The sequence below is a fragment of the Belonocnema kinseyi genome, chromosome 7, assembly GCF_010883055.1.
Source record: "Belonocnema kinseyi isolate 2016_QV_RU_SX_M_011 chromosome 7, B_treatae_v1, whole genome shotgun sequence".
Taxonomy (NCBI): domain Eukaryota; kingdom Metazoa; phylum Arthropoda; class Insecta; order Hymenoptera; family Cynipidae; genus Belonocnema; species Belonocnema kinseyi.
Genome location: NC_046663.1, coordinates 72,864,555 through 72,891,747, shown reverse-complemented (window position 1 = coordinate 72,891,747; position 27,193 = coordinate 72,864,555). Strand labels below are relative to the sequence as shown.

The 27,193-nt window shown below is 28.9% G+C and overlaps 1 protein-coding gene across 2 annotated transcripts; it reads left to right on the top strand.

Moving 5' to 3' along the window:
- The first annotated feature begins 7,040 nt into the window (after positions 1-7,040).
- LOC117176170 (ADP-ribose glycohydrolase MACROD2-like) lies at positions 7,041-17,996 on the top strand. 2 transcript variants are annotated; one of them, XM_033366264.1, is made up of 6 exons: positions 7,041-7,235; positions 7,514-7,631; positions 13,512-13,766; positions 13,850-13,966; positions 15,754-15,962; positions 17,835-17,996. In XM_033366264.1, exons 2-6 carry the CDS (start codon positions 7,610-7,612, stop codon positions 17,919-17,921), a joined length of 690 nt encoding a protein of 229 aa, XP_033222155.1. In that variant the 5' UTR covers positions 7,041-7,235; positions 7,514-7,609; the 3' UTR covers positions 17,922-17,996. The 2 variants fall into 2 exon arrangements, with proteins under 2 accessions (XP_033222155.1, XP_033222154.1); XM_033366263.1 differs by having other exon boundaries at positions 7,041-7,278.
- Positions 17,997-27,193: the final 9,197 nt, after the last annotated feature.

Below are 27,193 nucleotides of genomic sequence, written 5' to 3'. Positions count from 1 at the left end.
TGAAACTATTCATCCTTTTGCAAAGTGCAAAATTATTAAGGGACAAGTTTGAGAAATGCGTTTGTCTGGGCAATAAACAAAATTTATGATATTTCAATACTGAAAAATTTTCCATAAAATTGTACATAAAATTGAACATAAAAATGAATACTAATTCTTTAATATCAACTTTATGAGTCAAACAACATATCGTTGGAATCGTTATAATTCGTAGATTTCGAATATCATATTTGTGATTTACTAAGTGTGAAATTTAAAAAATTTTATATTCCATATTTTAGGCCTCATTAGGAACAAAGGCCCCCCGCTGACCAAGCTCAGTGGCAGCAGCTCGACTGTGTGAGGGGAAGCCGCGTAGTGGGGGACGGTACACAGGTAGCTGGGGCGGAATTGACCATCGCCCGATATTTTTAATTTGCTGATTGCAAAACTGTAACATTTTTTTGTATGGCATTTTATGCCTCATTAGGAAAAATGGGCCCCCCGCTGGCAAAGCCCGGCATAGCAATCTTGGTCAGTCAGGGACGTGAGGAGAAGTCGAGTGGAGAGGGTAAGACGGGGTGCACCCCAAAGGAGCGCGAGCTACCTGGAATCATTCTCCTTCCAGTGGGACCCTTACCCCTCACACGTGTCTCGGCGCGCTTAGTCGCCGGGATTGCTGGAGAGCAGGGTCTATTGTCGCTAATGACCCTAAATCACCTCCAATTACGGTTCCAACTTGTTCACTCAAAATTTAAAAATAAGTGATGCAAACTATTTGGAAGTCATTTTTTGGGAATCTGTGGGCTTTTACGAGTCCAGGGGTATGTCATTTCTCATTGACAGACAAAAATTAAATATCAAAATTCCCTTATTCAATCGTGAAAATATGTAGATTCGGAGAATTTCTATTTTCAGTCAGAAATGCGGATTTAACGTAATGAATAACGTAGTCATAAATAAATACCTTCAGATGTAAACAAATCTTTGAAAAGATCAAGTTTTCTAGAATTTTCTATTGTTTAATACTGTCTGCATATCGACAATAGCCTTATCCAAATTTCTGTCTAATAATAGAAATACTCGGAATCTACATATTTTTACGATTGAATGAGGGAATGTTGATATTTAATTTTTGTCTGTCAATGAGAAATGGCATACCCCTGAACTCGTGAAAGTCCATAGATTCCCAAAAAATAACTTCCAAATAGTTTGCATCAGTTTTTTTAAAATTTTAAGTGAATAAATTGGAACGGTAATCATAGGTGATTTAGGGTCATTAGTGACAATAGATCCTGCGCTCCAGCAATCCCGGCTTCTAAGCGCGCCAAGACAGGTGTGAGGGATAAGGGTCCCACTGGAAGGGGAAGGATCACAGGTAGCTCGCGCTCCTTTGGTCATCGCCCGGTAAGACGAGCAGGTACACCGCGATGAAATGGAAATCGCCCACTCTATTGATATGGGCAGTATCCATTTCATCGCGGTGTACCTGCTTGCTTTACCCTCTCCACTTGACTTCTCCTCACATCCCTGACTGAGCGAGATTGCTATGCCTGGCTTTGTCAGCAGGGGCTACTTTGTCGTAATGAGGCATAAAATGCCATGCATAAAAATGTTATAATTTTGCAATCAGCAAATTAAAAATATTATATTCGGAATCTGTTTTTTGCGATTCCAGCGATATGTAACTTGCAATTTAAATATTGAAATTAGACTAAGTTATGGCAGATATTATTTTGTTTTGACCCTGACTAGATAGCATTATGGTATTTTCCGTAGAATAGTTGAAAATGCATCAGTTTATTTGGTAGAAAATTCGCCTCTTGACAATTTAATAGAATTTACGGATTTTTACCCAACTGCCTTGAAGAATATTATACTTGAAACCAAATACTTGAATTTTTAAACCAGAAAGACGAATCATTAACAAAACAGTATACAATATAAGTTATTTATTATACACATACACATATAGACATACACAATAGTTTTATAATATTAAAAATGATGGTCGATTCTTGGGCAATCGAACAGAACTAGGGGGTGAAAAATAAGGATTTTGAAAAATAAGGGCCACACTAGTGTATTAAACACAAGGGCAATTTATTAAAAGGAAATTAAACTTCATTTTCCAGGGAATAGAATAAAAATGAATATACTTATTATAGTAGATTATAATATAGAAAATATAAGAGCGTTACTTCCACCGTATCAGTAATTGCCTAAAGAATACCAGGCACTGCCAAGAAACTCTTTAGAGTATGCATTTTTAAAATATCTTCGTATATTACTCCATATGCACATGTAATTAAAATGTCAGATCCATTAAGTGCAAAAAACTTCAACCATATGCAATTTAATATTTAGACACCCAATTTCTATCAATTAATAATAATGTCCAATTTTCCTCCAGTTTCTTCATAGGAGATTTAACTATTCGTCTGATTGTCTAACACTTGGAAATTAATAAGTACATTATATTTAAATAAAATATTTAATTAGTTTCGATTTCTGAATAGCGCCAATAACACTGACAATAAAATATTATTTATTAATCGCTTTATCATAAAACCTGAATGCCTGAGGGTGTCGGCATCTTTGAATTTTCTGCTTATAAAAACTGTACTGAAATGTAGAACAATACTGGATATTTGATCGTACAAATTTAACAGACCTTTAATATTTTTGAAATAGTCTACCTTTTTTTATGTTCCTAAAATAAATGTTCAGATTTCAGTGCACTTTTGAATTAAACTTGCTTTGAAAAACTGCATGAAATATTAATTTATTTTAAAATAAATTCACTAAAGATTGTGTACATACGCTTGATAATTTAATCTAATTAACAGGTATTACTAATTACTAATTAAATCTCGTGGCAATTGATGGATCTGACATTTCAATTACATGTGCATATGGAGTAATATACGAAGATATTTTAAAAATGCATACTCTAAAGAGTTTTTTGGCAGCCCCTGGTATTCTTTAGGCAATTACTCATCCGGTTGAAGTAATGCTCTTATATTTTCTATATTATAATCTACTATAATAAGTATATTTATTTTAATTCTATTCCCTGGAAAGGGAAGTTTAATTTCCTTTTAATAAATTGCCCTTGTGTTTAATACACTAGTGTGGCCCTTATTTTTCAAAATCCAATTTTTTCACCACCTAGTTCTGTTCGATAGCCCAAGAATCGACCATCATTTTTAATATTATAAAACTATTGTGTATGTCTATATGTATATGTGTATAATAAATAACTTTTCTTGTGTACTGTTGTGTTAATGATTCGTCTTTCTGGAATCGCAAAAAACAGATTCAGAATATAATAGTTTTAATTTTCTGATTGCAAAACTATAACATTTTTATGCATGGCATTTTATGCCTCATTACGACAAAGGAGCCTCCCGCTGGCAAAGCCCGGCATAGCAATCTCGCTCAGTCAGGGACATGAGGAGAAGTCAAGTGGAGAGGGTAAAACAAGCAGGTACACCGCGATGAAATGGATACTGCCCATATCAATAGAGTTGGCGATTTCCATTTCATCGCGGTGTACCTGCTCGTCTTACCGGGCGATGACCAAAGGAGCGCGAGCTACCTGTGATCCTTCCCCTTCCAGTGGGAGCCTTACCCCTCACACCTGTCTTGGCGCGCTTAGTCGCCGGGATTGCTGGAGCGCAGGGTCCATTGTCACTAATGACCCTAAATCACCTCTGATTACCGTTCCAACTTATTCACTTAAAATTTTAAAATAACTGATGCAAACTATTTGGAAGTTATTTTTTGGGAATCTATGGACTTTCACGAGTTCAGGGGTATGCCATTTCTCATTGACAGACAAAAATTAAATATCAACATCCCCTCATTCAATCGTAAAAATATGTAGATTCCGAGTATTTCTATTTTCAGATAGAAAGTTGGATAAGGCTATTGTCGATATGCAGACAGTATTAAACAATAGAAAATTCTAGAAAACTTGATCTTTTCAAAGATTTGTTTACATCTGTAAGTAAGTAAAAGTAAGTAAGTAAAATATCATTTATAGAGCTCAAAGATTGAGATTAGTTTCAAAAATATAAATCCACGTTAACATTTTTAATAGTATAAATTAAAGAATCAAGTAATGAACTTTAAAAGTGTAGAAAATTATGGTATTTTAATTAATTTTAAGCTAGACACATTAAAAGTTGAAAAATAATTTTTAAACTTAACGTTTCTCAAATTAGAATTTGAATTATTTTTATTTCAAATAGTCTAGGCATCCTTCAAATGCTTTAAAATCTTATTTCAAAATCTTGAAAAATCTAGAAGTGGTTTTAAATTTTTCCAAATTCAAAATAATTTTTGAATTTTTGTTAGAATTTTTTAATATATTGTAAAATGAATTATTGTATTTTTTTAACCTTTAGGAAATCCTGTAAATTAAAAAACAATTAAATTTGCATTTAAGAAGATTTTAAGAGATTTAAAAAATGATCAAAGAAGAACTCAAATTACTCAAATTTTTTTACATGAAACAAGTGTTCAATTCTTATTTATGCGTTAAAATTAAAAAATTTCACTTATAAATTAAACACCTTTTTAAGTAGAACAATTAAAATTTTAAGGCTAAAAAATTTTAAGTTCTTCGAAAATCTAAAGATTCAAGGCTTTCTCTTTAAAACAATTCAGTTTCAAATTGTTTTGTTTTAAATATTAGGTTTCAATTTACTCGTCGTAAATGAACAGTGAAATATTGCTAAATATTAAATACTTATTCTTTTTCTACATTAAGAAATTTCAAATTAAATGGGATAAAAGTGAAATAATTTTAATTCAATAAAAACCTTTAATTATGACTGTATTATTATGGATTTATTTTTAAGTTGAAAATAGTAAAAGGCACGTTTACATTTTTTAATAACTGAAAAAATTAATAGAAGTAATATATTAATAAAGACCCCGCACTAAATGTATGGGAAAATGGCTTTTGGTGGATTTAGCTGAAACTTTGTAATTTTTAAGGTTATAAGTGCCGAATGAAATATCCGTTAAAAATTTTTTAAAAACGGACAGTTTTAGCGCTATGCGGCGCTAAGCGCTCAAGATCAGCGAATAAAACGAATTACAACAGGTTTTGTTCAAAAGCGATGTCAACATAGAAATCATGGTTCAGATCGTGGTCTGTCATGCTTGATGCGTGTTTCGTATACAGACATTGTTTGTATCGCTAAAGCTACTAGGATTGGTTCTATTCGCTGATCATGAGCGCTTAGTGTTCAGCCCTCTGGCGAACGGTACACTGTTAATATCGATGTGCGCACTAGTTACTAATGTTACTTTGGATCCCATTTCTGTCTTTAAAAAAGTGATTACTTAGTCAAGTTCAAATCTTGGGCGCTTAGCATTTGATCGTTTCGAGAAGCGCGCAATATAACTCATTGGTTTGGCTAAACATATTACTGACTACTTTCTGATGCGTGATTCTTATAGTGACATCGCTTTTGTCGCTAAAGTTACTAGGATTGGTTTTATTCGCTGATCTTGAGTGCTTAGCGTTCAACCCTCTTGCGAAGGGTAGAATGTTATTATCGGTATGTGCGCACTAGTTACTAATGTTACTTTGGGTACCATTTCTGCCTTAAAAGAATTGATTAATTAGTCAAGTTAAAATCTTGGGCGCTTAGCGTTTGATCGTTTTGAGAAGTGCGCTATATGAGTCAACGGTGTAGGCGTAAATATGACAGACCACGATCTGAACCGTGATTTCTATGTTGACATCGCTTTTGTAACAAAATCTGTTGTAACTCGTTTTATTCGCTGATCTTGAGCGCTTAGCGCCGCATAGCGCTAAAACTGTCCATTTTTTAAAATTTTTTAACGGATATTTAATCCGGCACTTATAACCTTAAAAATTACAAAGTTTCAGCTAAATCCACCGAAAGCCATTTTCCCATACATTTAGTGCGGGGTCCTTTATTTATTAAATTTAATATAAAAAAAATATATAAAGAAATACCTGAAACTCTGTATATCATTGAGAAATCATAAAAATTTTTATTTAAAAATAAAATTATCGGAATAAATGATATATTGATTTCAATTCTTATCAAGACTTTCGGATTAAAACAGTTACAATCTGGGAATTCTCAAATTTTGAACGGATGTAGAATTGTTTGGTCAAATCAATTATTGTTCAGATTTCTATACTTAGAGTACAGATCAATTTTTAAAATAATTTATTTATTTATATTTTCAGTCGATAAAAAAAACTGTTTTTTATCAAAAATTTTCAACTTCAAATGCTTTTAATTTTTAATTGTTTAGATCCTCAAAACTGCACTTTAATTATTTTAAAAACTGTTAAAATCGAACGTGGACAGATTTTTCTTCTGAAAATTCGTAAAATTCCCGGTTTCCCGGTCCGGCGGCCACTCTGTTGTTTATAAAAAATCTTTGATTTTAAAAACTTCTAATTTTTTAACCTTTTAAACAGCATTTTAAAATTATTTAAATTAAAATATATGCTGAAAAATTAAAAATCTAAAATGGAAAATTTTTAAAGTGAAAGATTTTCGAATGAAGCACTGTAAACTAAGTGATATAATAATTTATAAATATCTCAATTTAGGAGATTATTTAAAAGCCGTTGAAATCGAAGTTGGACAAAATTCCCGGTCAAAAAATAAATTCACTGTCATTTCCCGGTTTTCCTCAGTCCTATGAAATTCCCGGTCGTTTTCCATGTTTCCCATTTGACTTCAATTTCATTTTATTTGACACAGATATGTCACTTTTTGTCGGCAGAAAGAGGTTGTGTAACACATAACATAAAATTATAGTTAATTTGTATTTTCCTTTAGCGACCTTCAACCTTATTATCATACATTTTATTGGGATTCAAATATTTCTACACCTCAAAAGTACAAGAAATTTGTATTCTTACATTTTACATTTTCAAATCCCTTATGTTTGCCGCCTTACTTATCCAAGATGGAGAAATTAAGCGGTGGGCCCTTATTGGTGCGGTTTTTTTTTACTTGCGCGTGGCTAAACCATGTATTTAATTAGATCATGTTGCGTAGTCTTGCAAAATACGCAATTTGATTTTGTGTTTTCAAGATTGATTTGAGGAAAAAAAGAACAACAAAAATATATTCTCAATAGATTTCTACATTTGATTTACTTAAAGTTCGTGAAAGTTGTTCTAAAGTTGCAATTAGCACTTTTTATACTGGATTTGATTTATTACCGGTAAACCGGTCTCAATAGAGGTTAATACTTGTTCTTTTATTTGAAGAAATGTCGAGTCTGAAAGTAAGAGAAATTAAATTGAATCCTCGGAGAAGGAGATAGTGTTGGATCAACAAGAATACTTTTATCAAAAACTATTTTCGTAGTATGATAACGTGATAACTGATAAGAAATTTGTACCCAAGTTTGAAGAATTATGATTGAAAAAAGACTACTGTTGATACAGCGATATCTCTTCCGAGGTTTCAATTGCATAAACTTTATGATTTGTGTAAATAAGTGCTATTTTTATTTGCAGGTTCTCTTTTCCAATCGAGTCGTTCATCCCATCGTAAGTCGACATTTGTATTCCTCATTGTCAAGGAAATTCAGTGCAACACAGTCTGAAGTGAAAATGTCGTTTGTCGAAGAAAAAAGTGAGTGAAATGTTTGTAAATTTTTTATTTAGACTCTCCCCTCTTCCAAAACAGGGTGTCCACCGATCTTGAAAACCTGAATATCTCCTTGAGTTTTTCACGAGAAATTATTAGTTGAAAATTTCTATGTTAATTCAGTTTTAGAATTAGAATGAGCCATGGTCACAGTAAGCCAAATTTCAAATATTAAAAAACGTTTCGAAGGTTTGAAACGATTTCAAAAGTTTTGAAAATATTTTAGAAGATTTGAAAACATTTTAGAAGATTTGAAAACATTTTACTAAAAGTTCAAATAATTCAATGATTTCAACCAACGAAAAAGATTTCACAAACAAAGATTTAAGAAAAATTTCACAAATATTTCCAGAGATTTGGCAAAGATTTCACAAAAATTTCCCACTCTACCTGCAGGCAAAAATTTTAAATGAAAAAATGCATTTTTTATGTGTAAAAGTATTTTAAAATGTAAATAACAGTGTATGTGCACCTATATTGAATTGCTGGCAAAAAAAGGTGGCTACTCTGCAAGAGAAAGAGGGAGAAAAAAACAAAAACCTGTCTTTGATCCATGTGCGATGAGGATCGCATGCCAATTTGCACTGACTACGGTCTCTGAGACAATTAAAAAATATTTTATGCTCTAAAATAAGATTTGATTGATCTTTTGAGCATGCTCAAACTTATCTCATTCATTTTACAAGTTTCGTTTAAATTTTTCACTTAAACCTTGAAAATAAATCTACTTTTTTCAAACCTCGCTATAATACTTGTTTTTCTTTTAAAAGTATACTATTTTGAGAGTAAAGCCCCGCACGTTTTTTGTTTTATCTCAAAAATTCAATTTTTTAATGAAACAAGTCAAAATTTTCAATTTCTTTCCGTCACGTTTTTTCAACATCTAGAATTTGAAATAAACAATAAAAAAACTATTGACCATCCCATTATTTTTCGGAAGTGTGGCCACAACGGGTTAATAATTTCAAATGAATACAAAAGATTTCGCAAATATTTCAAAGATTTTATACAAATTTCATATAGTTTTCAAAAGAATACTAGAATTCTAAAAAAATTTTAAAAGGGTACAGTACACCAGATTTCAAAGATGTTAAACTAATTCAAAAGGTTTCAACAAATTTGAGAATATTTCATAAGATTTCAATGATTTCAAACGTTTTTTAAAATCTTATACGCAAGAAAGGCAATTTGTATTACATAATTAGAGTTCTGAGCCGGTTATATTACTTTGAGAACGGTAACGAGAATGAAAATTTTACCGAGAATTAAACCGAGAAATAAATTATCTGAGAATTTATGAGAAACTCAAAATTTATTTTAATTAACAGAAAATTGCATGTTTTCGTTAACTTTTCGGTTGAAAATTCAACTGTTTTAGTACCAAATTGATCTTTTTTGGATAAAAATGCAATTATTGGGTAGAGAATTGAACTATTTTGTTAAAAATTCCTCCTTTTTGGTTGAAAAAATTCGTCTTTTTGGATTGAAAATTAATTTTTTTCGTAGAAACTTATTTTTTGTTACAAAAATTCAGTTTTTGATGTTGCTGAGTTAACTGGAATCTTTTTTGGATGAAAACTCAACTTTTTTTCTAATAAAAAATTCTTCTGCTTTAAGATCAATTTTATATTTTTTAATAAAATTGCAACTATTTGCTAGAGAATTCAACAATTTTGTTAAAAAGTCGTCATTTTTGGTTAAATATTTGTCTTTTTGGATTGAAAATTAAATTTTGTTGGCAGATGAGTTTTTGTTAAAGATTTATATTTTAAGTTGAAAAGTTATTTTTTTGGTTAAAAGTTTAATTATCTTGTTGAAAATTAATATTTTTTAATTGAAAATTTAACTACCTGGGTCAAAGTTAAACCACATTATGAAATTTTTGTCATTGAAGGCTTTTATTTAACTGTTTAGTGGAAAATAGCCCTTTTTTTTTGTTTGAAATTCATTTTTTAACAAAAAATGTAACTTTTCCATTTTTTTAAGATTGATATTTTTTAGCAGAAAATTCGCGTTTTTTGCTGTAAAAAATAATTTTTTAGTTTGAAATTTTCTTTTTTTGCATAAAAATGCATCTGTTTCGTGGAAAATTAATTTTTTGTTGAACATTCATATTTTTTGTTTAAAAATTGAATTTTCGTAAAGAAAATTTGTTTTCTGGTTTGAAGGTTCAATAATTTAGATAAACTTTTATTTAATTTTTGAGTGAAAAGTCTTTATTTGTTGGAAGTTATTTTTTGTTGGTTTCAAAATTCTTTTTTTTTTTGTATAAATTTCATTCTTTTTTGATTGAAATAAAAACTATGACACTTTTTCGTTGGCAATTTGTCTTTTTAGGTTGAATATTCAACTATTATGTTGAAATTTGCTATTATTTTGTTGAACATTCTAGTATTTTGTTAAAGAGTTATCTTTTAAAGTAGAAAAACTTTTTTTTTTAAATAAATTAATACATTTGAAAATTTTAAACTTGTATATGGAACACTGTTTTATTCTGCTTATAAAATATTCTATGGTAAAAATATCGTAAGATTAAAATGCTGGTATTTGAATATTAATGATTTCAAAAGACAAATTAGTCAAAGAAAAATCAGAGAATTTCGAAAATGTTACGCCTCCAAGTTTTCCGGGAGTGGGATCTTCTTACTCTGTTCTGTTAAATAATAATTAATGAGCTACTGCTTAGTATATTTTACATTCCTGAATATGTCTGAGCTAGAAAATAATTTATATTCAACCGTTGATATAACCTGAACAATAAAAATATTGTTAAAAATCATAAATTCTTTTAAATTCTCCTAAGTTTTGTCATATTCTCGGTTATATAACCTGAACTGCAATTCTCGGGAATTTAAGAACTATGTAGAATTATGTAATTAGAATTATGTAACATAATTGCACAAAATAATTAAAAGAAGAGAAGTATGTTTCTATACAACATTGTAATCGGCTCATTAGAGACAGTTATATAACAAAAGAAAAGGGGGGGGGAATAAGTGACAATCATAAACCTCGCTCTCTTTTTCTTATTATTTTATCCATCCTTTTTATACCACTCGAGTCCAACATCTTTCGAATTTTAATTTTAAATATTGACCTGAAAGCACCGAAGTTATTATTTTATTTTTAAGCGCATTGGACAAAAAGTAAAAATGACCGTTCTAGACCACGATCATAAAAGCCACATGTTAATAAATCTCTTCGGTGTCTACATTTCTCCTAAAGTACCCTATTTTTAATATTAGGTCCCTATGGTACCCTATGTGCAGCCCATAATGTAACTTTTTTTACAATAAATTATTTTATGGGTTAATATATGTATTTCTGAACTGATTTAATTCCTTTGAAATATTTCATGGCATTTTTAAAGATTCCAAGAAGTTTTATAATAACAATAAATAACAATAAATTATTTTATGGGTTAATATATGTATTTCTGAACTGATTTAATTCCTTTGAAATATTTCATGGCATTTTTAAAGATTCCAAGAAGTTTTTGATAGATTTAAATAATTGAAAGTGATGTCAAAGCGTTTGGTATTTTGAAAGATTGCACCGGATTTTATCCGATTTCCGAGGATTTGAATAATTTTAGGAGATCTTAAAGCTCTCAATGTATTTTAATACATTGTCCAGGTTTTCAGGAAATATCATAATATTTAACGGAATTTTATAATATTGTACTGGATTTCAAAGAATTTATTCAAGAGAAGTGAGGTATTCGCAGTATTTAAAAGGATTTGAAATATTTTAGGGAATTTCAAAAGCTTCCAAGGGATTTTTAATTGATTTCAATCATTTGAATAGATTTTAAAGGATTTGCAATTTTAAGGGTACATAATTTCCTAGAGTTTCGGAAGATATGGAACGATTTCACAGGACTAATAAGGTTTTAAGATATTTTAAAAGATTTCACGAGATTTTATCAAGTTTCCCAGGATTTCAATTATTGCAAGGGCTTTTAATGATCTCAATGTATTATAATAAATTTTCCAGGATTTCAGTGAATATTGCAAGATTTCGTAGAATTTCACGGGATTTAATCATATTTGAGTGGATTTAGAAAAATGTATTCTAATCCACCCTGAATTCTTATTACTTTATCCTGAATTTATTTTAATTCTTTGGGATTCTATTGAACTTTTTTTATTCAATTGATAAAATTATCAAAGGATTTTAAACATTTTAGGGTATTTAAAGATATTTTAAAGGATTTGAAATACTTCAGGACATTTTTAAAGATTCCCATGCATTTGTTACTTATTTCAATCGTTCGAAGGAATTTCAAAGATTTTGAGGAGATTTCAAACGTGTTTTTTAAATCATTTGCAATTCGCTCTGAACTTATATCAATTTACCCTTTAAATATACTTTAATTCTTAGGCATTTGATCAAATTCTTTTGAATTCCTTTGAGTTTTTTAAAGCTATTCTAGATTCACTGAATTCAATTAAGTTTTTTCATATTTGTAAATTGATTTTATTGTATTTGAATTTTTTTTTAATTCACCTTGAATTTTTATGAACTTCGTCAATTTCTTTTCGTTTAACTTAAATTCCTCTACATTCATTACTATTTTATGGAAATTAATTAAATTTTTTGCAAACTTGAATTGTTTTTAAGTTTTATAAAACCCTTTGGTCCCTATATTTTATCCCATAGAGACTGCGTAAGGTCTGCACATTTTTTATTTTTTATTTCTCAGAAAATATTTTTAAATTTATTGTAACTCAATTAAGTCTTCTGAAATATTAAAGATTATTTTTTACAATAAGAAAAATCATCAACAAATTTTTATATTAGTTATCATAGCATACAAACATTGATAATCAAAAATAAACTTGTTTTTGTATAGTAGAGTAATTCTAAGAATGTCTTTGATTAACTTCCATAAGTAATACGTGTACATTCTACTGGCAACCCTATTTTTGGTAGGAACCAGGATGTCATTATATTACTTTTATTATTTTAATCGTGAGAAAATAATTTTTCTTATGTTAGACATTTGTAAATGAACGGAATTACACCACAGAAGTATATTTTTGTGTGATTACATCTGGGTCAAAGAAATTTATTTACAGAATTCGAATTTGGGAACAAAAACCGTATGTGACATTAGAGGAAAAATTCGATCATTGTATCTAGATCAAACATTTTTTAGAGCTGACCAAGAACCGAACGTTTGAGAACGACAACAACAGTTGTTTGTAATGATACAGTAAATGTATTCAGAATTTTGAATTTTTGCCCAATGTGCTTGAAATAAAATAATAATTTCAGTGCTTCATGATTAATGTTGAATAATAGTTACCAAGATATCTTTTTTATATTCCGTGATTTGTAACTCTTTGCCGTTTCGACTTTTATGAAAGATAAAAAAAAAGGATTGTTCGTGTGCCATTGGATTCAAGGACAAAAAAGCAAAAGGATAAGGTTTTCATCATAGTTTGAAAATAAAGCTTCCTTTATTTTCATCATAATTTTCATACAGATTGACACTTAAACAAATTCAAAAAATTGGTTCGTGGAGAAGTTGTGCTTAATCAGAGAGGGAAATAATGAGTAATGGTAATGGTTGTTCGTTTGTCACTTTTTTCTCCCTCTTTTTTTTTGTATAACAGTCTCTAATAAGCTATGTACACAAATTGACTTTCTTTTGTATACATTAAAAAAAACTTAATTTTTTACGTATCTTTTTACGCCTCCTTGTGAAAGTTTGTTAACGAAGTTTAATGTAAACAAATGATAATTACATGTATATTTTAATGTTTCATTTTCAATAAAAATCGCAATTTTCTGTTCCAATTTATACGCGAAATTTCTATTAAAATGAAGGTTTGATTTTTTGGAATGTATTTTTTTTAGATAAGTTCCTGGCTATGTCTTCGGAAGAAAAACGGAAGTTATTCAAGGGCCAGGTAGTGTCACTGGATAAAATTTCAACTTGGACTGAATTTTGGAAGAGCAACAAATCCGACATCGACGCAACTTCAGAAAGCATTGAACCCGTAGATTCTGAACTTGCAGATAAAGTTTCTTTATGGCAAGGCGATATCACGGCTTTGGAAATAGATGCAATCGTAAACGCTGCTAATTCGAGTCTTTTAGGTGGTGGAGGAGGTAATATTTAATTTTGCCTTATTTAGTGTTTTTAATTAATTCTGAATTTAAAATAATACGAAGTAATTTCTTTACCGTTTCAGTCGATGGAGCAATTCACAGAGCAGCAGGTCCGAGTCTGAAGAAAGAATGTGCGACTTTAGGAGGTTGTGAAGTTGGAGAAGCCAAAATCAGTGGAGCTTACAAGTTGCCTTCCAAATGTTAGTTTTAATTATTTTCTGGGAAGACGATTCTATAATATAATTTATATTTTTTCAGAGTGTCTAGTAACCCGGGAAATCCGGGAATTTGCCGAGAATTTTGTGGAAAATCTTGGTCATAAATTTAAATTATGAATTTTTATTCTCTGCGTAGAATAACTAATGTCAGAATAAAAGTTAAGTTCAGAGAAATTTCTGGTGCGGATTTTTTCTGTTGTATTTTTTATTTATTTTCTCGAAAAGTTTGTTATTTGTAAGGACGACATTTTGGAAAAAGAATGTTTTATTTTTTGTAGTAAATTTTTTGCGCATTATCATGAAAAATAATCAGATCAGAACTGAACTGCAAATTGAAGCACTCAAAGAACTCTCTACTTTTAAAGTTCTAAAATTGAATCTTAAAAAAGTTGTATTCCAACTCTCAATAACTTACACCTATAAAATAGAAGCTCTTAGTATTATGAATATTTTTAAGTTAAATATTAATATTAATTATTAAATTTAAAAAATTTTAAATTTGTAACTTTCATAAATTGAATAGTGAAATGATTTCTAGTTCACGTTATCATTTTCAATGCTATAGGTTAAATTATTTCAATTTTAAATCTCTGTTAAATCAATAATTGTTTTGTGTTGATTTATAAATCAAAAGTACAAATTTACACTTACGAATTAAAAATTCAACATAATAAAAAAAATTAAAATTCTAACGTTCAAAGTTTCAACTTAGCGCTTTGAAATTTGATCGATTCGAGGCTTTCTATTTGAAGTAATTTAGTTTCAAATTGTTTAATTTTGCATATTTTATTCATAATTGCTCATTTTTAATAAATAGTCTAATATTGATCAATATTGACCAAATGTAATTTTTTATTTACAAACAAAATTTTAATTGCATGGATTACAAATGGAATATTTTAGACTGAAACCATATTTGAACATGCAGTTTAAAATTGAATTAAAACGTTTATGAGTCTATTAATTTAAGATAATTTATAAAGTTTCAATTGGACGTTTACACTTGTTAAATTTTAAAACTTAAAAATCTGTTAATTGTTTCGTTTTAAACAGATTCAGAAGCGTATTGTCAAATAAATTATTGTTCAATTTTTAATACTCAAACTATAGTTCATCAATTTGAAAAAAGAATTAATTAATTTATATTTGAAGTTGGTCAAAACTAAAATGTTTTTTATAAAAAAATTTCATTTTTAAGTGCTTTTAATTGTTCTGTAATTGATCTAGTCTATAAAACTGCATTAAAAAATGTTGTTAATTAAAAATAAAAAATATTTAAATTAAAATATTTTAGAATTACGTATTGTAAACTGAATGATTTCATAATTATTGTAAAAGTTAAGGCCGAACCTTTTTAAAATTGTGTTCATATTATGTATGTCATATGAAATTTATATTTGAAATGATTCAATAAATTTTTGAACTCAGAACAAATAAGTCGTAATAATTTTAAATTTTAAATTCGTTTATAAATCCATTGTTTAAAACTTATCTTAAGCGGAAAACCGGTCCTCTTGGTAAAATCTTACTGATCCTGGTAAGCAAATTTTATTTTTTAAAATCTTTTTCGTACTTTTTTAACTAATAAATAAATGCGATCTTGAGACACAATATTACAAGAGAAACCCCGGAAAATGTTAATTCTGGTCCGGGAATTAGAAAAAGAAATTTCGCTAGACACTTTGATTGGTCTATCAGATCATTTTATTGATTTTTTTCCTATGCATTAAATTTTCTATTCTATATTTTCTATTATATTCTTCTTTCAGATGTAATTCACACGGTTGGTCCTAAAGGTGAAAAGCCAGACAAATTGCAAGAATGTTACGAAAGCTGTTTGTCATTGGTTAAAGAAAATAACCTGCGTTCTGTTGCCTTTCCTTGCATATCGACTGGAGTTTATGGATATCCTCAGGCTGCAGCTGCCAAAGTAGCTTTGGATTCTGTCACCAAATTTCTTGTGGAGAATAAAGATAGTGTGGGTATACTTTATTTGCCTAATTTAATATAAATGATATATATCAGGGTGTCTACCTTACCTAGAAAAAATGGAATTTTCAGTTTATTTTATATATTTAGAAAAACTTAGAAATATCAGGGCATTTTTTCAAGAACGTGCTTAATTTTTTTAAATTGTGGCATAAAATTGAATAATAATGATTCTTCACTTGTGAAAGTAGTTTCATGTTACTGTTTTTAAACATTTTGTCTAAAATTCGTTTTTTTTTTTAATTTGAAATTAATTTTTTCTTTAAATTAAAATTCAACTATTCTATTTTTGATTGAAAATTAATCTTTTTGGTAAAAAAATCATCTTTTTAATTAAAAATGCAACAGTTTTTTTGCAGTTTTTCTCCATCTTGATTGAAAAACCTTTCTCATGTACCTGAAAATTCAACTCGTGTTGAAAAGTCGTCTTTTTTGGTTGAATTCAACTGTTTTTGATTAAAAATTAACATCTTTTTTTGTTGAAATAACAATTAATGCATTTTTCTTTTTCAATTAATCTATTTTGAAATTAAAATATAATAAATTGATTGAAAATTAAACTCTTTTGGCAAAAATTATTAATATATTTTTTAAATAAACTATTTTATTGGAATTTCGTTTTTTCTTTCGCTAAAAATTATTTTTTATTTACTGACATTTCTTTTTAATTTTTTTTTAACACTAATTTTTTAAGCGGAAAATTTAACTACTCCAGTTAAATATTTCATCATTTTAGTTCAAAGTTATTGAAAAATTCGTCTTTTTGTAGAAAATAATCTTCTTGGCAGAACATTTTTTTTGCTTGTGCTTGAAAACTCGATTATTTTAGTTAAAGATTCATCATTTTAGTTTTTGAATACATCACTTTGTTTAAAAAAGTAACTATTTTTCTTGAAAATTAGTTGGTCCTTCTTTGGGTTGGAAGTTTTTGATTTAACTGTAAATGTAACTAGTCCAATTGAATATTCCATCATTTCAATATTTTGTTGAGAATTCGTCTTTTTTGTTAGAAACTAATGTTCTTTGTTGAAGACAAGATTTTTTAAATGAAAATTTAATTATTGAAGTTGAAGATGCATTATTTTAGTACAAAATTTACATTTTTGGTTTAAAATTCGACTACATTCCAGTTGAAAAATTATCATATTAGTTGAAAATTCATCAGTTTGGTAAAAAATTAATTTCCCTAACTGAATTACTTGATTAAAAAAATATTTTTTAGTTAAAATTCAACTGTTTCATAGAAAATTAAACTTCTTGATTAAAAATTAATGTTCTAGTTTGAAAATTCATTTTTTGTGTTAAAATTTAATTGTTCCAGTTGAATATTCATAATTTTAGTTAAAAATTCATCTATTCGAGTTAAAGATTTATCATTTTAGTGGAAAGTCCATAACTGATTGAAGATTTATTTCTTGTTTGTAAAAAATTATTCATTTTAAACTGAAATTTAAACTATTCTATTTTTGGTTGAAACTGAAATTTTTTATTTAAAAAATTTTATTTGGTTGAAAATGCATCATTTTTACTTGAAAATTTAGGAATTTGTAGCAGTTTAAAATATTTGAATTGAATCTGATGGGATACACACATTAATTTCAAATCAATAGGCACTGTATTTTAAGTATAAGAAAATAAAATGAAAATTTGTTTAAATTATTATTCACATTCATGAAATTTAGGGACAAATTCAGGAAATTATTCATTTTCCTTTTAGTATTATTTAATTATTTAATGAATCGCTGGTGCTGATATATTCAATTACTCGGTAGACATATTGTATGTATACATACAATGAATTTTCAATTTGAGTATTAAAATTCTGCTTTAAAAATGTGTTATATAACATTTTGTTTTTCAGGTGGATAGAGTTATTTTCTGTGTTTTCCTCGAAAGCGATAAGGATATCTACACAGGACTTCTACAGAAATATTTTTGTCTTGAGTAAATGGTAAAGAAACATTCCAGAGTTAGAATCTGTGGTTAAGTTTTTTGAATGTAGATGTGAACCTATTTATTGTGTTTCATTGATTTAAAAGTTAATATATGATCTATACTTTTTTAGAAAATATTCGGACTTTTGTGTACATTTAATACCCTTTTTCAGGAAAATTTCAGCAGGATTTTTAAGTTTTCGAACGTTAATTAAAACGGTAGTTTTTTACTTTTATAGTGCTCATTAAATTAGTTTTTAATTTTCTTAATGTGGACAATTTTAGGGCATATTTTGACAATAAATCATCAATTAATTTCATTTAATTAAAACTTCACTTTTACAGAATGTGTTTCTTTACTAAAGGTGTACAAATACTGAATAGATAGCATGTGGAAAAAGTGACGTTTTTACTTACAAAAAAAAATTAATAATTTTAGATAAATAGATAGTTTCGCAACAAAATGTTTAAATAAATATTTTACTCTTAAATATAAATTATCAGTTTATCTTGAAAACTATAATAATTAGGAAATTATGTTGGCAATAAAAATCTCTTATTTCTTTATTCAGGGATAATTTTTTAAAGTATCGATGTAATTTAGAAGATAAAGTTTAGTTATATTTTTTATTTTTTTAGGGAACAAAAAATTATGTTTTTTCGTTGTAAGTGTAAGGCTTTTAAAAAAATAGTATTTCAAACTATGCAACTCTACATTATTTTGAAACAAAATTACAGTTGTGTTAATTATTAAATCTTATATCTATTTTGTAGGATTTATAAAAATATTAAGTTTAAAGTAAATTTGCGCAATCTTTATATATTATCACTTTTTGATAATGATTATGAACTATTTTGTGCTCAAAATGTAAATAAAGTATCATGTCCTTTTTAAAATAGGTCAAATTGAAAATTAGTATTTTTTGTATATATACATCAAATAATCGTTTTTGTGATTAAGGGTTTTAAAGCGTTTTTGCTGTCGAACTGGGTCGACTTTTTATTAATTTTTTAAATCACTTTTGAATAGTTTTTAAACGTTTTAAATATGCAAAAAAGTATCGAGTCCTGCCTGAAATTAAAAAAAAAACATTTATTCAACAAAAAAAGCTGTAGGGTGGGGTGTTATTGTATGTATATTAAAAAAACATTATTTAGCATTTTTTAATGATTTTGTTGATTATAATAGTTTACTTTAATATTCACGGTTCAGTATTCATCTTCTTTGTACAAAAAAATTAATTGTTTGGTTAAAAATTTCATTATTCTATAGAGCATTAAACTTTTTTGTTGAAAACTTATATTTTTTGTTCGAAGTTTAACTGTTTTGTTCAACATTCTTCTTTATAGATAGAAAATTCATATCTTTGGTAAAGTCATCTTATTTTGGCTGCTAATGAACTTTTTTATTGAAAATTCTAATGTCTTCTTAAAAAAATCGTGTTTTTTGGCTTGAAAATTCAACTGTGGGGTTGAAAATGCAACTGTTTTTGGTTGAAGTGTATTATTTCTTCTTTTTTTAAAATTTTGAACGTTTGATTCTAAATTCAACCATTTGGTTCTAAGTGTAACTTTTTGGTGGACAATTACTTTTTTTTTCGTTGAAAATTCAGCTATGATTTTTATAATAACTATATATTTTTAACAACAATTTATAAGATTGAAATTCTTTACTAAAGTTTGTAGATATTTTTACTTCCTTTTTAATCTAAAAATAGTGCGAAGCCTGGTAAACTCATTTTTTTGGTAATTTTAGGTGTAGTAGTAATTTAAAAAACTGTGAAATCGACTTTGTTTTTGTGGATGTTTTTGCACAAAATTGTGGGGAAACAAATTCTAATCTAATTATACCGACATTCAAGTCTTTATAAATTTATTATAATTTTTTTCTTTAATTACTGTATTTTAACGTTGAGCCTGGAAACCCCGGAATATGGCAGTGATTTTATTTTTTTTACCAGGAATTGAAAAAAAATCTTTAAAAGTTTGATTTCATCAGTTTTTTTCTAATAATTAGTTGAATTTTGATCTTTTTCGATTATGATATAATTCAGTTTACAATGCGTAATTCGGAAATGTTTCATTTACAAATTTTCTATTTTTGATTTTAATTTTTAATCGTACATATTTCATTTAAAGAATTTTAAGATTTAGTTTTAAAGACTTAAAAATTATAATGATGATTTTTAAAATTCAGCTACACATTAAGGATTACAAAATGAATAATAATTTATTTAATAAGGTGAATTGGAATCAGTTAAATTTAAGAATTATCAAATTTTATTTTTTAAATTAGAAATTATTTAATTAAGAAAAATAATAATTGCTTAATATTTAGAAATATTTGATTGTTCATGTAAATTCAGTAATTATAAATCAAATATTCAAAAATAAATAAAAAAATAAATTTTGAACGTTTCAATTTTAATTGTTGTATATGAAAAATTTAATTTACTGTAATTCCAAGAAAAAAATCTAATTTTAAGGAAGTATTTTTAATTTTGCAGGATTAAAAAGAAATTAGTAAGAATTCGAATCCGTTTAATAGATGTTCAGAAGCTCTGAAAAAATTTCAAAAAATAATTTAATATTTGAATAAATGTAAAACAACATGTAGATGTTTATAGATTTTGAAATACAATTTTTGAAGCTTTTTAAGGGGTTTTATACTATTTAAAATGAAAATAATTTAACTTTTAATTTAGGAAGTGTTCAGTTTATAAAGAAAATGCAATATTATTTCTAATCATCCAATGAGGAAAATGTCAAATGTGCCGCGCTTCGCATAAGTACTACACTTAATGTACACGAGCGACGCGATCGGGCAGTTTTTGCACTAGTGTGCATTGCGTACATCCGACAAGAGTTTGGTATTCTTTCTGCCTTTACGTATACTCTATGACCGACGTCTTCGCCATCTTGAAAAACTGAAGTGTGTAATGTCTGTACGTCCTGTATGTGGTAATAGGTGGGGGACGGTTGTTAATGTGGTGCATTTCGATCGGAAAATCTGTCACAAATGGGTAACTATCCTTAATATTTAACAAGTGTTGGGGCGTATCATCAAAGATCAAAAGTGTCTCGAGGACGCGGGTGCGGTGTGTCTACGGTGGTCTCGTTTCGCTGTGTATATTCGCGGTGGGGCTTTCATTGTTGCGGCTCGATTTTATCCTCGATTTCACGGACAGGCGGACGGACCGAGTGAACCGAGTCCCGTAATCCTGAATGGCTCAGCCTCCCGATGTTTGTCTTCGGGATCCGCGATCTTACCGTCTCGGGTATCGGCAAACGTACGAAACGCTGCGTGCCCCAGCCCTGGCCGTAAGCTGCTTCTCTTGACCTGTCTGCCTGCATTTTACCCCGACTGCTGCTCGTTCTTGAATCTTCTTCTTCAATCCTGAATTTTGACTTCATTGTAATTTACAATTAAATCTAACGTGTTGCTGCATCTCGTGTATGTTTCGATAGTGTTGTGTGTGCCTCCCTGCCTAGCTCCGTACATGAATGTGCGTGTGTGGTAAGTACCAAAAAAGGGGTGGGGGTACACCTCGCGAGCGACAAGTACTCGGCTTCTGTTTCTGTCATTCTGCCACCCCCCTTCCATCCCACACTCACTCACTTTTTTCTTTACACTCTCCCGGAATTGCATTTAGATTTTGGAGCCCGATCATTTCGCTCAGAAAACGAGCACCTCGTAAGAGGTCACTTAACCTCCAAATCCCGAATTTCAATCTTGACTTTGACTCTTCTCCTGGAGAAGAACACTTAGAGATCAGATCAGGAAACCGGTCCCGCTTTTCTGAGATGTCCTCTCTCGGCGACGCTTTCTCGAGTGAAAGAGGTTGATTTTCAGTCATTTGACATTTCTTATAGAAATGCTTTTCTTCTGTAGTAGCTCTAACGGTTTTTTGTTACTACTGTCAGGTGTAGCGATTTTCTCTTCAGGATTTTCTATAATCTCGTGCTTAGGCTTCTCTGTTTAAAATTATAGTTTTTTTTTTAGAAATTTGTTATGTTTATGGTTTTCAAACTTATCGTTTAATCCTTCGATATATGTGACAGTTTCGAATCAAAGTTTGTTAGCATTCTTGTTGAATGTTTCTAAGTGTATTATCAACCTCATGATTGAAAGTAAGAAAACAACAGGTGATTCATATAATGGTGAGAAAAAAAGTATTCTTATCCTAGATAACCTCAAAACTGGAGGCTCTTTTCAAGTTTGCATGTTGGTTTTTGAGAGAAAATCGCATTGGATTTTAAATCGGAATAAATTATCATTCAGGGGATAGCAGTAATTATCAATAATATTTTTTGCGCATGATATATGTCCAACTTTGGCCATAGTAGGAATTATGCAAGGGGCCCTTCAAACACTACGTCATGCTGCCGTTTTCTGTAGAGAAGTAAACGAGGTTTTGGCATTATACATGTAAAATAGAAAAATATATAAAAAAGTTTTGGAATGCTTAAAAATATGAAAATTAGTGATTTTAGACATTTTACTGTTTGGTTGAAGATTGAACTATTTTCTTACAAATTAGTTGTTTTCTTAGTCGAAAATTTAACAATTACATTTTTCATTGGGAATTCATCTGTTTTGGTTGAAAATACAACTAATAACTACCTATGTACGTTATTGTTTGAAGTTTTATTATTATTAGTGGAAAATTCAACAACTTGGTTGAACTGGTATTTTTTTAGAAAAATTAATCTTCTTGATTGAAAATTCAAAGGTTTTGTTAAAAATTCACTTTTTTGATTGTTGAAAATCAATTTTTTGAACTGCAAATTTAACCATTCCATTTCAGGTTGAAAATTGATCATTTTTAATTTAAAATGCTACTATTTAGTTGAAAAATTAACTTTCTGGGTTGAAAATTCAACTTTTTTGTCCAGCATTCGTCTTGTTGGCTTAATAGTTCAACTGTTTTTTTTAGTTCCTCTTTTTGGTTTGAAAGTTCAATAATTTAGTTTTAAAAAATCGGTTTTGGTAGAAACTTTATCAAGTATTACATGTTTTCTTGCGAATTAATCTTTTTAGTGAAATCTGATTGTTTTTGATTAAAAATTCAAATCTTTTTTTGGTAAAATCTAAACTACCTATTAAATTTGTCGTCGAGAGTTAATCTTTTTTTATTGAAAATCCAACTACTTGGCTGAATGTTAAACTTCATTGTTAAACATTTCATTTTTTTATTGAAGATTCATAATTTAGTTAAAACTTTAACTGTTTTTTGAAAATTTAATTGTTCTGTTGAATATTTGGTTTTTGGGGTAGAAAATTCGTCCTTTTGGATTGCAAATTCAACTATTTTGTTGAAGTTTGAAGTAGTTGCTTGTAAATGCAAATTGTTTTGTTGAACATTTGGCTGGAAAATTTAACTGTTTGATTCAAAATGCTACTGTTTTTAATAGAGGTGTAATCTCCTTTGTTTAAGAATTCGACCATGTAGTTGACATTTTATTTTTATAGGTGTAAAATTAAACTTATTTTGTTGAAAATTCGTCTGGTTTGGATTGATAATTAATCTTTTTTGGTAGAAAAGTTCTTGGGGTGAAACTTCAACTCTCTTCTAAATAATTAATCTCTTTGGCCTGAAGATTCAACTATTTGGTCAATTATTCAACTGTTTATGATTGAAGTTTAGTCTTTTTTATTTGAAAATGCATTCATTTAGTTGAAAAATCATGTGATGATCTGTTCAAAATAGTGTGACGTAGTTTTTGAACGGTCCCCAACTGTATATTCTATCAATTTTACAAAATGGTATACTTGCTCAATAAGCGGTTATTATTTAAAATTAAATAGTAATTATCCACTCCATAATGCTTAACCTGGTTTCAAATTAATCAAGTGTTAATTTATTTGTATTTGTTAATATACTTGGTTGTATTGTTGTGTTTATTACCAATACACAGTCTTATTAACAGTATTTTAAGGATAATAATCATTTTTGTGCATAAAAAGGCTTTGTCTAGTCGTCCCGAAAATTTGCTGGGTTTGGAAAAGGGGGTGGACTAGTCCCGAAAAGCCAAGTGTTTTAAGAAGTTAAATTAAGAACAAGTACAAATTCTAACGATTAGATAACTTCAAACTTTTTATTATAATCCAGTCAGTTTAATTGTCATTTTCTAGACTAATGTAAAATTTTAACTTTCGTTTAACGATCTGAATCTATTTAATATTTAAGTACTGTTTTTTATTTAAAAGAAAACCATTTTCAAATAACTTCTCAAGATAATGAGAGTTCATTGCTCTCATCTTTCGAAAGTTTCACTTTTGCGAACAACACTTTGTTAATTCTTGATTCGCTTCGCTGGTATAGACCAGCTTTAATTCTTTCGTTTTTTTTAATCAAAAAGGTTCTTTAATTTTAAGAATGAGCTTTGGGAATAATATCTTTTCAACTATCGACACCACATGGCACGCACCTGTTACATCCTAGGTTGCCCTCGATCGAATAATATTGACCAAAACACGATACTTTGCGAGCAAACCCCTTCGCGGTCTTCTTTCTTTTTATTTTTTCTACCAGGATGTGAATAACCATTTTCTTTGGTGTAATTCTAACCAAGTCTTCAAATTTCATTCCGTAATTAAAAATCTGACGGAAAATACACAATATTCTGGAAGTAAATTTATCAGTCAATTCATTTTGTTATTTTGGACCCCCCCCTCCCTCCCAAGGTATCTTTTGACCGATATTTTTAAATCGCTTTATATTCTTGTTATTTAGCTGAGTCCATAATTTTCTTTCATATCTTATTTAAATCGTATTTTCAGACTACAAGTTTTTATTAATTGAGAAATTTATAATGAAACTTGCCCAATTAAATAAATGTATAGTAGTGAAAAAGTAAATGGCAATTTATGCATTCTTCGATTTGTATGGTGATGGCGTTTTACGGTTAGTGGAACTTTAAAAATTAAAGTAAATTTTATGTGCAAAATCTGCCCGTAATTAAATTGGAACATAAAACTTCCTTCATTTCATGATGATTATTACAAATGCTCAGAGCTAGACAGCAGCGGGCGTGCCAGAATGATACCAAAATGCTCAGGGCTCCGCTTGGCTTGACCTCCTTTTGATAATGTTTCCGCATGCGCGTTTAAATGCATTTTGGCTTCTTGTACTAGAAAGCGTTATGTCTGTTCACCTTTATTATCGCTTTAAATGGCGTGATATGCAAATTCCTAATCATTTTTGGAATGAATAGTCCTTATCTTAACTAGAGACCAGATACAACTTGCGAGGTCGATGAGGAATTTAATACAAAAATTATTGAGTGTATTGAAAAAAAAACACAGAATTTTATTGAAACATTACGTACTTCTGCTACTAATTTAAATTTGATTAATTATGAAATACTTTGAATGGTTCTAAACATCAAATACATCTCAATTTAGAAATTTCAGAACTAGTATTTTGTAAGTAGAAACATCAGTGTGAGGTTGCTTTAAAGTAATCCTCCTTTTTTCAAATTACGGTTGTCTAAAAATTGTGCATCTGAGCAATTTGGTTGGTTATTCAATCTTGATAAATTGTAAAAATTGTTCTGGAACAATCAAGATTACCTGTAGCTTTTATGTAATGATTTGTTTGATGAAATCTTTAAATAATTTATTTCTATTCCAAAGATCTTTTCAGTGTCCGTTTATAAGTTTCTTGGAAATTACACATAAAAGAGATTATAAAAAATTACGAGAAAAATTATTGCATAGGCTTTAAAGCTTGTGTCTCGTTTTTTTAGAATACGCAACTTGGTGGTACCGAGTACTATGCGTGCATCAGTGACCCCATTGCGGTAATTTAGTGATTTAGATTCCAGTTTAAGAAGCACGACGTACTTTAGCTTAATTGGTAACTTTAACTCAATTCGCATTAGTCTATTTCCTATGATCACTCGTTTCAACGACTCTATTCATCTTCTGTTCTGCAGGAATAGTCCTTTCCACTAAATTTAGATGAAAGATTATCTTCGCCAAGAAGTAATTTACAGTATTCTTTTAAATTTATAAGAAGTGAAAGAAGAATAAAATGTATTGTTATGTAATCGGATATTTTCTATTTTAAATGTTTTTTAATATCAAAACTGAAATTTTAACAATTTTACCATGCAATGTAACATTTTAAAAATGGAATCCAATTTAACATTAATTTGTTTTTAAATTCCGATGCCTTTTTTAAATGTTTGAACAATTCAGAGCTTTCAAATATTTTCTCATGGACAAGCAAATATTGCTTTTTCCGTGTTTAATTTGTGTTAGTGATAAATCTCGATTCCAGGATACCACGTGTTTCTCATGTCCACTTTTGTAAATTCAAAGATACTATTGGTTTTAAAAATTGACCTTTTACATTCAAATGCATGCTTTAAAAGCACTTCTCTATTCGTGTAAACATTTAGTTCTGAATAAAAAATGTTTCAATTTGAAGCATTTATTTACATTTTTTTAGGCATGCAGATGTTTTACTACGGCTCCCCTTGAATTGTTAAAGCAGAATAAGAGTCAAATTATGATATATTTATTAAGTGCCACCTTGAAGAAAAGGAATAAATTCTTGAGACATATTCTTGAAAGGACTTATTGTCGTCATGCGCAATTCAACGTCATAATCGCTCTTCCGTGGCAACATAAAGCATTTATTTTAGACGGGCCTTCACCCGGAAGACATTACAATCATTCACCTAACGGTTTAGTAATTATACGCACAACGTTCTCATATAGTCACTCTTATATCAAATATGACCCGTAGTCATGTCGATCATTCATTAAAAGGAATTTACGTCACTCGAGACTTGTTATCCCTAATTGAAATTCCTAGAAGTAGACCCAAAATTTAAAAACCTATTTACCCACTTTCTGTAGCCTCCTATTTTTACATTCTCATTTTCACGTTTAAATATTAATTCCAAAGAGTTCCAATTTTAGACAGAAGTTAAAGTTATCGGACATTTTTTTATCTTTGTCAGTCTGCTTCTCTGTTAAAAAAATGAATGGCCAGTGTCTGTTTATTATCAGAGAAATATACTGCAGTGACCAATTGTTCGAATCCTATTTTTTTCCCTTAATTCGCTTCCATATCGTGAACTTGAATGACCAAATTTATGTTTTTAATGAGTTCCGGATTTTTTGCGGGGAATTTCAATTAATGGGTATAATGCTTTGTTGTCGTTGAGATAAAATATATTCATAAGAATTTAAAAACGATCTGAATACTCCGCACTTAAAAACCAAATCTATTTTTCTAGTCACTTTAGAAAAGAAATTAGAATATTTTAC